Source organism: Bolinopsis microptera, chromosome 3, assembly GCF_026151205.1.
Source record: "Bolinopsis microptera isolate Bmic1 chromosome 3, MBARI_Bmic_1.0, whole genome shotgun sequence".
NCBI lineage: Eukaryota > Metazoa > Ctenophora > Tentaculata > Lobata > Bolinopsidae > Bolinopsis > Bolinopsis microptera.
This window is the reverse complement of record NC_087074.1, coordinates 16,063,332-16,076,513: the sequence shown is the minus strand read 5'-3', so window position 1 is coordinate 16,076,513 and position 13,182 is coordinate 16,063,332. Positions and strand designations below refer to the sequence as shown.

General features: G+C 41.3%; 1 protein-coding gene across 1 annotated transcript in view; it reads right to left on the bottom strand.

The window, feature by feature from the left end:
• Window positions 1-11,993, bottom strand: part of LOC134813609 (guanine nucleotide-binding protein subunit beta-1-like) — a 29,987-nt gene extending 17,994 nt beyond the window's left edge. Inside the window, exon 1 of the mRNA XM_063821472.1 lies at window positions 11,782-11,993. Within this exon, the coding sequence (XP_063677542.1) occupies window positions 11,782-11,904 (123 nt within the window). The 5' untranslated portion in view covers window positions 11,905-11,993. The remainder of the gene's footprint in view (window positions 1-11,781) is intronic.
• Between the last annotated feature and the right edge of the window lie 1,189 nt (window positions 11,994-13,182).

Sequence of the window (13,182 nt, the reverse complement as noted above, 5' to 3'; positions counted from 1 at the left end):
GAATACAGGGACTAGCACCAGGACTATATTAATAAGTCTCCTGAATACAGGGACCAGCACCAGGACTATCTTAATACGTCTCCTGAATACAGGGACCAGCACCAGGACTATCTTAATACATCTCCTGAATACAGGGACCAGCACCAGGACTATCTTAATACGTCTCCTGAATACAGGGACCAGCACCAGAACTATCTTAATACGTCTCCTGAATACAGGGACCAGCACCAGAACTATCTTAATGCGTCTCCTGAATACAGGGACCAGCACCAGGACTATCTTAATACGTCTCCTGAATACAGGGACCAGCACCAGGACTATCTTAATACGTCTCCTGAATACAGGGACCAGCACCAGGACTATCTTAATACGTCTCCTGAATACAGGGACCAGCACCAGGACTATCTTAATACATCTCCTGAATACAGGGACCAGCACCAGGACTATCTTAATACGTCTCCTGAATACAGGGACCAGCACCAGGACTATCTTAATACGTCTCCTGAATACAGGGACCAGCACCAGGACTATCTTAATACGTCTCCTGAATACAGGGACCAGCACCAGGACTGTATTAATACGTCTCCTGAATAAAGGGACCAGCACCAGGACTATCTTAATACGTTTCCTGAATACAGGGACCAGAACCAGGACTATCTTAATACGTCTCCTGAATACAGGGACCAGAACCAGGACTATCTTAATACGTCTCCTGAATACAGGGACCAGCACCAGGACTATCTTAATACGTCTCCTGAATACAGGGACCAGCACCAGGACTATCTTAATACGTATCCTGAATACAGGGACCAGCACCAGGACTATCTTAATACATCTCCTGAATACAGGGACCAGCACCAGGACTATCTTAATACGTCTCCTGAATACAGGGACCAGCACCAGGACTATATTAATACGTCTCCTGAATACAGGGATCAGCATCAGGACTATCTCAATACGTCTCCTGAATACAGGGACCAGCACCAGGACTATCTTAATACATCTCCTGAATACAGGGACCAGCACCAGGACTATCTTAATACGTCTCCTGAATACAGGGACCAGCACCAGGACTATCTTAATACGTATCCTGAATACAGGGACCAGCACCAGGACTATATTAATACGTCTCCTGAATACAGGGACCAGCACCAGAACTATCTTAATACGTCTCCTGAATACAGGGACCAGCACCAGGACTATCTTAATACGTCTCCTGAATACAGGGACCAGCACCAGGACTATCTTAATACATCTCCTGAATACAGGGACCAGCACCAGGACTATATTAATACGTCTCCTGAATACAGGGACCAGCACCAGGACTATCTTAATACGTATCCTGAATACAGGGATCAGCACCAGGACTATCTTAATACGTCTCCTGAATACAGGGACCAGCACCAGGACTATCTTAATACGTATCCTGAATACAGGGACCAGCACCAGGACTATATTAATACGTCTCCTGAATACAGGGACCAGCACCAGAACTATCTTAATACGTCTCCTGAATACAGGGACCAGCACCAGGACTATCTTAATACGTCTCCTGAATACAGGGACCAGCACCAGGACTATCTTAATACGTTTCCTGAATACAGGGACCAGAACCAGGACTATCTTAATACGTCTCCTGAATACAGGGACCAGAACCAGGACTATCTTAATACGTCTCCTGAATACAGGGACCAGCACCAGGACTATCTTAATACGTCTCCTGAATACAGGGACCAGCACCAGGACTATCTTAATACGTATCCTGAATACAGGGACCAGCACCAGGACTATCTTAATACATCTCCTGAATACAGGGACCAGCACCAGGACTATCTTAATACGTCTCCTGAATACAGGGACCAGCACCAGGACTATATTAATACGTCTCCTGAATACAGGGATCAGCATCAGGACTATCTCAATACGTCTCCTGAATACAGGGACCAGCACCAGGACTATCTTAATACATCTCCTGAATACAGGGACCAGCACCAGGACTATCTTAATACGTCTCCTGAATACAGGGACCAGCACCAGGACTATCTTAATACGTATCCTGAATACAGGGACCAGCACCAGGACTATATTAATACGTCTCCTGAATACAGGGACCAGCACCAGAACTATCTTAATACGTCTCCTGAATACAGGGACCAGCACCAGGACTATCTTAATACGTCTCCTGAATACAGGGACCAGCACCAGGACTATCTTAATACATCTCCTGAATACAGGGACCAGCACCAGGACTATATTAATACGTCTCCTGAATACAGGGACCAGCACCAGGACTATCTTAATACGTATCCTGAATACAGGGACCAGCACCAGGACTATATTAATACGTCTCCTGAATACAGGGACCAGCACCAGAACTATCTTAATACGTCTCCTGAATACAGGGACCAGCACCAGGACTATCTTAATACGTCTCCTGAATACAGGGACCAGCACCAGGACTATCTTAATACGTCTCCTGAATACAGGGACCAGCACCAGGACTATCTTAATACGTCTCCTGAATACAGGGACCAGCACCAGGACTATCTTAATACGTCTCCTGAATACAGGGACTAGCACCAGGACTATCTTAATACGTCTCCTGAATACAGGGACTAGCACCAGGACTATATTAATAAGTCTCCTGAATACAGGGACCAGCACCAGGACTATCTTAATACGTCTCCTGAATACAGGGACCAGCACCAGGACTATCTTAATACATCTCCTGAATACAGGGACCAGCACCAGGACTATCTTAATACGTCTCCTGAATACAGGGACCAGCACCAGAACTATCTTAATACGTCTCCTGAATACAGGGACCAGCACCAGAACTATCTTAATGCGTCTCCTGAATACAGGGACCAGCACCAGGACTATCTTAATACGTCTCCTGAATACAGGGACCAGCACCAGGACTATCTTAATACGTCTCCTGAATACAGGGACCAGCACCAGGACTATCTTAATACATCTCCTGAATACAGGGACCAGCACCAGGACTATCTTAATACGTCTCCTGAATACAGGGACCAGCACCAGGACTATCTTAATACGTCTCCTGAATACAGGGACCAGCACCAGGACTATCTTAATACGTCTCCTGAATACAGGGACCAGCACCAGGACTATCTTAATACGTCTCCTGAATACAGGGACCAGCACCAGGACTATCTTAATACGTCTCCTGAATACAGGGACCAGCACCAGGACTGTATTAATACGTCTCCTGAATACAGGGACCAGCACCAGGACTATCTTAATACGTCTCCTGAATACAGGGACCAGCACCAGGACTATCTTAATACGTCTCCTGAATAAAGGGACCAGCACCAGGACTATCTTAATACGTCTCCTGAATACAGGGACCAGCACCAGGACTATCTTAATACGTCTCCTGAATACAGGGACCAGCACCAGGACTGTATTAATACGTCTCCTGAATACAGGGACCAGCACCAGGACTATCTTAATACGTCTCCTGAATACAGGGACCAGCACCAGGACTATCTTAATACGTCTCCTGAATACAGGGACCAGCACCAGGACTATCTTAATACGTCTCCTGAATACAGGGACCAGCACCAGGACTATCTTAATACGTCTCCTGAATACAGGGACCAGCACCAGGACTGTCTTAATAAGCTGGTTTGACGAGAATTTTGTCCGGAAATAAGATGCCGGACGGGAGTTCAAATTGTGATATTATGGTAGTTGTAAACAGAGATAATTCAAGAATTATTTCTAGTGATTAGTGGTTACAGAGGTTGGGATCGAATAAGGAATGATTTGTCCAGTTTGTTAGAGTGTGTAGTTAGAGAAGTCTGTGCACTGAACAGTAGCGCGGAACCATGTGCTTAAACGGCGAGTCATAGTACAGGTACACAGCATTGATTAATAGAATACTGGGTTACAACGGGTACAAGGTTAGAAGGTAGAAGTTAGTGTATATTCCGGGAACCTCAACTTGTTGGGTGAGTATAAAATGCGCTCACCATTGTAATTTGTAATTTGTACTGATCACAAGTTCTCACCAGAGTTTCACAGATGGGCACTCTCAAGTTGCACCTGAACCAACGAAAACTGAACAACACAATAAAGACTATATTTAGAAGAGTGTAGTGTTACAATCTACACATTAGTAACACGTCGCACAACAAAGCTAGGTTGAAGAGAAGAAGAAGGTGGAGGAGAAGAGCACAGCTGACAACAGAAGGTATGAGTACCGGGAGTAGGGCTACCGTGACTCGCTCACCTTATCATGCAACAAACACGTGTGAGTGTGAGTGTGTACAAAAAACTGGAAACAGCTAATCAGATAATTACACCGAGCTCTACTAAAGATGACCAAATTATCAAAATTTTAATTACTTCGATAAGTTTTGTGGCAATACAACGGGAATTATATGTATGAAAAGTAAGAGAAAAGTAAAAATGCGGGGAGGGAGGACGACAATATAACGGGCACTACTCAGAACGCAGTTTAGAAATGATATATGACACCAAGCAGCTCTGCATAAAATGTGATTATAGGTTTGTGATTGCCAGCATGATACTAATGACAGTGGTGAGCTACACTTTGTGCTCTGTAACAAGGATTGTAACAAGACAACATTAGAAGAGAGAGCAAGTGAGAGAGAGAGAGCAAGTGAGAGAGAGAGAGAGAGAGAGAGAGAGAGAGAGAGAGAGAGAAAAGTGCAAATACATTTAACTAAGCAAAGCAGCACAGGTAATAGATACGCCAAACGAAACTCAGCAAAGTAAAATAAGTGTATAATGCTTGATTTTATTAGTATTCTAAGCACAGAACACACCGCGCGCACTGGGGTCTACTGTGAACAAGTGGCGACTCTTACCCAGTGTAACAAACGAACTATTTAGCCACCAAATTTGTAGTCGACCACACAGGATGTCTGGGAGAATTACATCAGTGTTGTGTGTGTGTGTGTGTGTGTGTGTGTGTGTATGTGTGTGTGAGCGGTGTGAATGTAAGCTTAATAATAATAACGTGTATTCTTGTATATTTACCGGGCAGCAGCACACTTTGTAAAAGATGTGTACTAACGTGTAAATTAACACTGTGGTAGGGATGGAATGTAACAGTAATTAATTGAAGAGTTCATGAGGGGATCGCGAGAGAGAGAGAGAGAGAGAGAGAGAGAGAGAGAGAGAGAGAGAGAGAGAGAGAGAGAGAGAGAGAGAGAGAGAGAGAGAGAGAGAGAGAGAGAGAGAGAGAGAGAGAGAGAGAGAGAGAGAGAGAGAGAGAGAGAGAGAGAGAGAGAGAGAGAGAGAGAGAGAGAGAGAGAGAGAGAGAGATATTGCTCCAGCATTCTCCGCATACTTTTGGCATGATGAAGGATCAGATTCAGTAGACAAGATGAAAGTGTGGTCATTGTGACTCGACGTGTATCACTAATTGGGGAATGTCACTAGTTAAATTTTAATTTGGTTAATATCCTGGGGCTGTGACCAGCAAACTTGCCACCCAAGGTCTGTGACCAACAAATCTGACATCCGGGGACAGTGACCGATGCAAGTGAGCAACAATGGTATCAAATGGAGGGGATTCAAACCAATCAGCCTCGAATTGCTTGTTCTAAGGTTCTTCCATGAAGTAAATCAGATGTAAATGTAGATGATACAGAGGCGGCTCGTGGGAGCTGGCTGGCAGTTTTGTTGGGTGTCCGACCGACAAACTGCCGATGTCTATTCACGATGACTGCATACAATACCATACCCATAGCAGAGAGTTAATTAATTAATTAAATTAATCCAACGTACATTACACTTTACAGTTACACACAGGCCACAGTGCCTCATGTATATGTAATGTGTCACAGGCGACAGCAAATAAACAAAAACTTATAACATGAGTGAAACAGGACACACACGTGTACGATCTCAGCCGCGCAGTATCATAACAGTTCAGATTGCAAGGTGTCCTGGACAACCAAATCATAGATTACCTGTAGTGAGATGCGCTTGATGTGCTTTGTACCGTTTACAATTAACTATGCGTTAAAACTGCGCGTCTAAGTTGTCCAAACGAGGATTGGAACCCAACAACACAAAATTTCACAAAGATCATGCCTGCGCTTACATTCGAACGTTTGAATGAATAGAGAGCTTTATATTGCGGTTAGATATTTCCGAATACCATTACTAATCACTATTTCTATTTTCAAGCACCAGCCACCAGATAATAATTTTAGGGCGTCCACGGACGCCTGAACGCCCTAAATAGCCGCCTCTGAGATGATAGAACCATTCCCTCATTTATTCTTGAGAATATTGAGCTAAAACACTCGTTTTAATTTATATATAGATCTTCGTCATGCAGTAATGAAATTTGTTTCTTGAGAATGCGGCGAAGATTAATCTTATTAAAACAAGAAAAAATGTTGAACAGAACCAGCTCTGGATCCAAAATTGATAACCGGTCCGGCTGAAAGAAGGGTGACCCGGTCGATTCCAGCAAACGTGTCATCCTTATAGTGGGACAAACTATAATATTTCCGTCATCAAGTCGAGACAAAACTGAGACTAAGGACAAAACAAGGATTTGATGGAAAGTTAACTCATCGTTATCATGTTTAATTAGCGGCTATAACACGCGAAACTTAATAATTTATATAACAAGCATCATGAGTCTCTCCCAAGGAATTATTACATAATATGTCAGGTTAATTAAACATACATAATTAAAACACTCCAGTAATGGGTCAATTGTCAATTGTGTTACATGATAGCACCTTTTATTTTGGAGAATAGAGATGATGTGTACTATAACATCCCAGTTTTTAATGGATCAAAAACACGAACTAATGACTTATCACTTAATCGAAAAGTCTTGGTTAATTTTTAATAGACTTCTTGCCGATGAAAGTTGCTGTTAAGGACAAGTTTATACCTATGGCTCCGATCTTTTGTTCACCTGTATAATACATCCATTACTAACCACACTTATTTATAGCGAAATATAAATGTCATCAACGCGAGAATACAGTTTATATTACTGCAGCATAAATTGCAACCTGAGAAATCTGCTTAATCTCAAAACTTGATAGACAGGGTGAATATCGGTCAAATAAAGACTCTCTCTCTCTCTCTCTCTCTCTCTCTCTCTCTCTCTCTCTCTCTCTCTCTCTCTCTCTCTCTCTCTCTCTCTCTCTCTCTCTCTCTCTCTCTCTCTCTCTCTCTCTCTCTCTCTCTCTCTCTCTCTCTCTCTCTCTCTCTCTCTCTCTCTCTCTCTCTCTCTCTCTCTCTCTCTCTCTCTCTCTCTCTCTCTCTCTCTCTCTCTCTCTCTCTCTCTCTCTCTCTCTCTCTCTCTCTCTCTCTCTCTCTCTCTCTCTCTCTCTCTCTCTCTCTCTCTCTCTCTCTCTCTCTCTCTCTCTCTCTCTCTCTCTCTCTCTCTCTTCTGTTCTGGTCAACGGTTTCTGGCCTCCTACTATAAGAGGGAGGTCTTATCACCGTGCCCACAGAATGCAACTCCTGCTAGCTGCACGCCAGGACTCCCAAAGTATATACGAAATCATAAAATAATAAATATCAATGCAACAGACCCCTGGAGTCTTGAAGCTGTCACTACCTGTCTCAGAGCAAACCCACTTCCGTTGTAGTACTTCTGCAGGCAGACAAGGGACTTCCGAGCAAGGTCAAAGCCTGGGAGATATGTTGAGTTCCTAGTATGGGATTTAGCGAAAGTTCCTGGTGAAGAATCCTAGAAGGTTACCCAAAAGGGTTTTCCCTATCCAGTCTTGTCGACTGTTCCACAAATTTGAAGATATTATTGTAGTTTACTGTTGTTAAGGTAGAGTTTACCAATTATCCTCATTCTGAATGTCATGATGTGGATGCACTTGCAGAGTAGGTGCTGGGATGTTTCTGCTTCTCCTGAAAAGTGTTCACAATCTTGCGTCTCGAAGTTGACGTTGTTTGCCACGTTCTGAAAATAAACTAGTGGGCTGTGACCTATCCTGAAAGCGACCATGTTAGCCATCTAATGTGAGTTCCAAAAAATTAAAGATCCTGTATTTATATAATAGGTGGAGGAACATCTCAAGTGGAATGTTCCTTTGTCACTGAGTGTGGCCTAATTGGGAGGAAGGGTTCTGGTCCTATGGGGATGTTGTTGGATTGATCGTCCCTTGCGAATTCGTCCGCTAGTTCTTTACCACATACTCCTTCATGTCCTGGAACGAAGTTCTACTCGATGAAAATACCTAGTGAGTTGAGTTGGTCTGAGATGTTCAGAACGAACATGGAGTTAAAAGTGGTGCTGTTAAGCGCTTTATATGCAGCCTGGGAATCTGAGAGGAATTTATGATTGATGGAGATCCTAAGTAAAGACATTGTGTTTCGGTCTTGTAACGATTAAAACTATTTAACTAAAGCAGCAAAGTGACGTCATAGCAAAGTGACGACATCGTTTACAAAGTGACGTCATTGTTTAAAAAGTGACGTCATCGTTTACAAAGTGACGTCATCGTTTACAAAGTGACGTCATCGTTTACAAAGTGACGTCATCGTTTACAACCACTAACCACCCAGTACTGGGAAGCGCGCATGCTGTTTTCTGAACGCTTGTTCAGAGCAACTTATCACGTTTACTTGAAGGTGGTACTGGCATGGTGGTACTGGTTGTTGTATTATTTAAGCAGGTTTTTCAGTCCAAGTCTTAAGTGGCGGTTGAGCCGAGAATTAAAAATACTGACTACGGTAATTGACTAGCTTTTGTTCCCTGCTGAGTGCTGTTCAAATAATACACATTCAGAGCGAGGAAACGAACATGATCTATATAACTTCAGTGATGTATTACATATACAAGAGCCGAACTTTATTTAAAACGAAGCGTTGAAAAGTAATTTACACAACAGAAACCAGCCCAACAAAACGTCAACTTCCACAAAAGCAAAAGCTCTTACCAACAAAAATAACAAAAGTAAAAGTAAGTAAGTATAACAACAAAAACATCTCAAATCCCACACACGACAGACACAATCAAACAACATCTCACCCTACACACAAACAGGACACTACAAATTCTCTTCTCTCCTCCTCTCTCATTCCACGCCAGGTCCGATAATTACCACCACAACACGGCCTTGTTAACGACAAAATAAACCTCGATATAATACACGCTAACTTTCTCTCTCTCGCTCTCGCTCTCTCTCTCAGCTCTCTCTCTCTCTCTCTGCATCTCTCTCTCTCTCTCTCCTTCTCCTGCTGCTCCTGCTGCTGCACGTTTTATTGTAGGTACACTTGTCATACCAAGCACACACACACACACACACACACACACACACACACACACACACACACACACACACACACCAAGCACACACACACACACACACGCACACACACACACACACACACACACACACACACACACACACACACACACACACACACACACACACACACACACACACACACACACACACACACACACACACACACACACACACACACACACACACACACACACACACACACACACACACACACACACACACACACACACACACACACACACACACACACACACACACACACACACACACACACACACACACACACACACACACACACACACACACACACACACACACACACACACACACACACACACACACACACACACACACACACACACACACACACACACACACACACACACACACACACACACACACACACACACACACACACACACACACACACACACACACACACACACACATTTTCGTATATTTACAAAATGTGCGCCTGCATATTATGTTTCTGCACATAATAATAATACCGGCTAGTATATAATATTATAATACTTGTGCGGTGTGCTGCCTCCATATTAGCCTACTCTAAGTTCTGTAACAATGTAATGTTAATAAGGCTGTTAAAATAATCCGTCAAACTCTTGAGAATACAATGTACAGTAGGGAAACTTTCCAGACCGTTGTAATGTTATAAAATTGACGGTTGGTAAGTTACTGTAAATGATAGAAGTGAGTTCTGGATCCCGTATTATGACATGGCGAGTTAACTGCTGACAATGAAAATAGCGTACGAATTTTAAATGAAAATGTTACGCTGAGAATCGATGAACACTGAACAGAGGAGATTTTATAAAGGAACACCAAATTTAGCCACAAAATTAGCGAACCTGAGAATAATGCATGGAGCTGCAATATCGAATTTATCCCATCATTAATATGTGATATTCTTAAACCCAATTTAGGGCAGATTGATTTAATCATACTGCTAAGAAAGCGGGTTTCATTGGATGTGATTGCAGTTTCTTATTGAGTTAAAAATCTGAATTTCTGATTAATGTTATATACCGTGGAACTCGAGGGAACATTGTTCGCAGATTATTAAGCACTCACTCCAGAGTAATCGAGTCAATTCTAGAACAATTAGGCCGGTACTGTTAGTCATTCTAGTATGTCGTGATGTGAGATTGGATATAAGCCATCTGCATTAATTTGATTAAACTCAATGCAAATAATTTTCTTACTAAAGAGTAAGGATACAAATGGTCCATAAAGAGGGCCAGGGCGACCAATATTACACAAGTATTAAAAATAACAATTCGGGCTTCGTAATCATATAATAGTTAAAGTTTATAATGAATGGTGGATTAAAACTCGGAGTGACCACAGACCAAGTTTTGGCCACTTTGCCGACTGACTGTGTGAAGATACCTTAATATTTAGATTTGCATCTAGCAGCTAGCTATATTTAAATCACAACAATGAATAATTGAATACGTCGTCAATCCTACTAATATGTTTTTCTGGCTCATCTATGATGCGTTTATGGTCTATTATTAAAGTTATGGTTGTTATGTTGAGCAAGACATGATTATTTAAACATAACGTAATCGTGACGTATTTAAACTAATTAGCGCCGTCATTGAATGGCCATCATTTGTCTCATTTCACAATTCCCAAAGAGTGCAATCGCTAGACGCTAGCTAGACGGTATCTAATGCGTCACTTGATGTTAAGGTGAGCGTCGAGCGAGCCACTGGCTACTGCATGAATCAGCAACATCGGGTGGCGGCATCGTGATAAATTTCACGTAAAAGGGTGGTTTGAGGTCGGGAGCAAGATTATGATTGTATTTGTATGTAGCTGTATTTTTAATTTCTACTATAGGTATGACAACATCAGAATTCATAGAAATTATGATAAATAATGCTACGCATCACTTTAAATTACTTTTATTAATTGTTTTAAATATTAACAATCACAAGTAGCCAGTATAACCCATTTTCATGAAATAAAAAGGGTAAAATACTGAAAGCCGCACCAGAACTTCAAAAATGTTGGCACAGTAACCATAAACAGATAGAGAAATCCTTCTGAAGTACTTTGTGGCAGAGTCTACCTGGCAGCTACTGACAAGTCTGCTGAAATCTGTCAAGTCTGCGGCAGGATCTATTAAAGTTTGCCGGAGTCTGTGACAGAGTTAAGTCTGCACCTGTTATTTCAAATAACAGTGATGATTTCACATATTTTCAATGCGTTCAAAATATAAATTATACGGCACTCGCTACTTTAGTGTTAGTAAAATAAATTTGAAGTGAAGAAATGGGCTCGAACACACAGTGATGCTTACAGCACACTCGAATAAGGATAAAAATATTTAGTTAATAGGCTCGAAGTATGATAATCAAAACTAGATCCAATCTGCACTGGGCAGTGGCACACTCAAAAAAACAGTTTATACACACTCAGTGACACACTCAAAAACAGTTACACACTCAAAAACCTCATCCCATCCGGGGTCCATATTGCCAAGAAGTGTGTTAGCAAATTGAGATGCTCCGTAATCATTCTCATCTCCATCAGGCAGACCCAAATCATTCTCATTCTGCAACAACCCCTCTTCCATGATGAGCACAGAAAATTATGAGAAATATGAGAAATATACGCGGATCTCAACGAAATAGCATTCGACGTGACAACACTAGGTCAGGAGAAAGACAATGTGACCTGCTAGCTAAATGTGTATCTGATGTAGCCCACTCGGACAAAAGATGAAGAGCAATAGGTCAAATTAATAAAACAAAGAAAAGGCTAATATAACTATAAGGACACAATACAGGAGTATAATTCGAGTGTGAGCTGTCGGATGGTGTAGACCAAACCGGCTATGTCAATTTTTGATAAGAATTCAATTTAGTGAGTTACGTCTGGAAATTTTTGAGCGTTATTGATGCAACTGGCGGATACATCTTTAAAATTTGAAAATTCAGTGCGGTCACAATAAATTACGCATAGCTAAGATTGTGCACGCTTTGATCGTTTGTGTAAATTATTGCCGTGCAAATCATTATATTGCCGTGCAAATTATATCCGATAAGGTAGCACTACTACTATGTACTAGTTATATAATCAATGAATATGGCTTAACGATGCAGCAATATAGCTATAAATTGCACTGTATGAGGGTTGAAGAAATGCATCAATAACTACAAGAACTGATCTCTTGTACGTATTGAAATATAATAATATATATCGCAGTCATATTCTGGGGGGGGGGGCCAACCATATTAAAGTATATTAAAATGTAGGATTTTTCCCGATTTTGACCCGGGGATATACTTTAATATACTTTAATATACTTTAATATACTTTAATATATCCCTATCTCCTTGGAGGCCTACATCAAAAATTGTTGCCCAAAATAAGCTTGAAATGCAATTCTTTATCGATTCCAAAAAGTTCTTGAAAAAATATTGAAAACTGATGGAGTTATTTCAATTTTAATGAAGTCATTTTGGCTAGTATTCCGAACCGAGATATTATGTGCAATTTTCCCAATTTTGTTCATGGAGGTCTTTTTACTTAGTATCCACTATATTCAACAAACACTGAGTTATATCTTTCACATAGAGTTAGTCTCATTAAAAAATATTGAAATTTTATCGAATTTGGGCAAAAGCGAATTTGGGCAAAAGCGTATGCCCAAATATGGGCATATTTTTTTAAGCTCATAGCTCAGCCAATTTTTGACCAATCTTGATGGAAATTCATGTACTAGTCCTAAAACAGGCTTATCTTGCGAATCTGAGTGAAAAATATAGTTCATCATGTAAATCTTAACGAAGAATATAAATCTTCTAATTGTAGGTATATTAAAGTATATTAAAATGTAGGATTTTTTCCG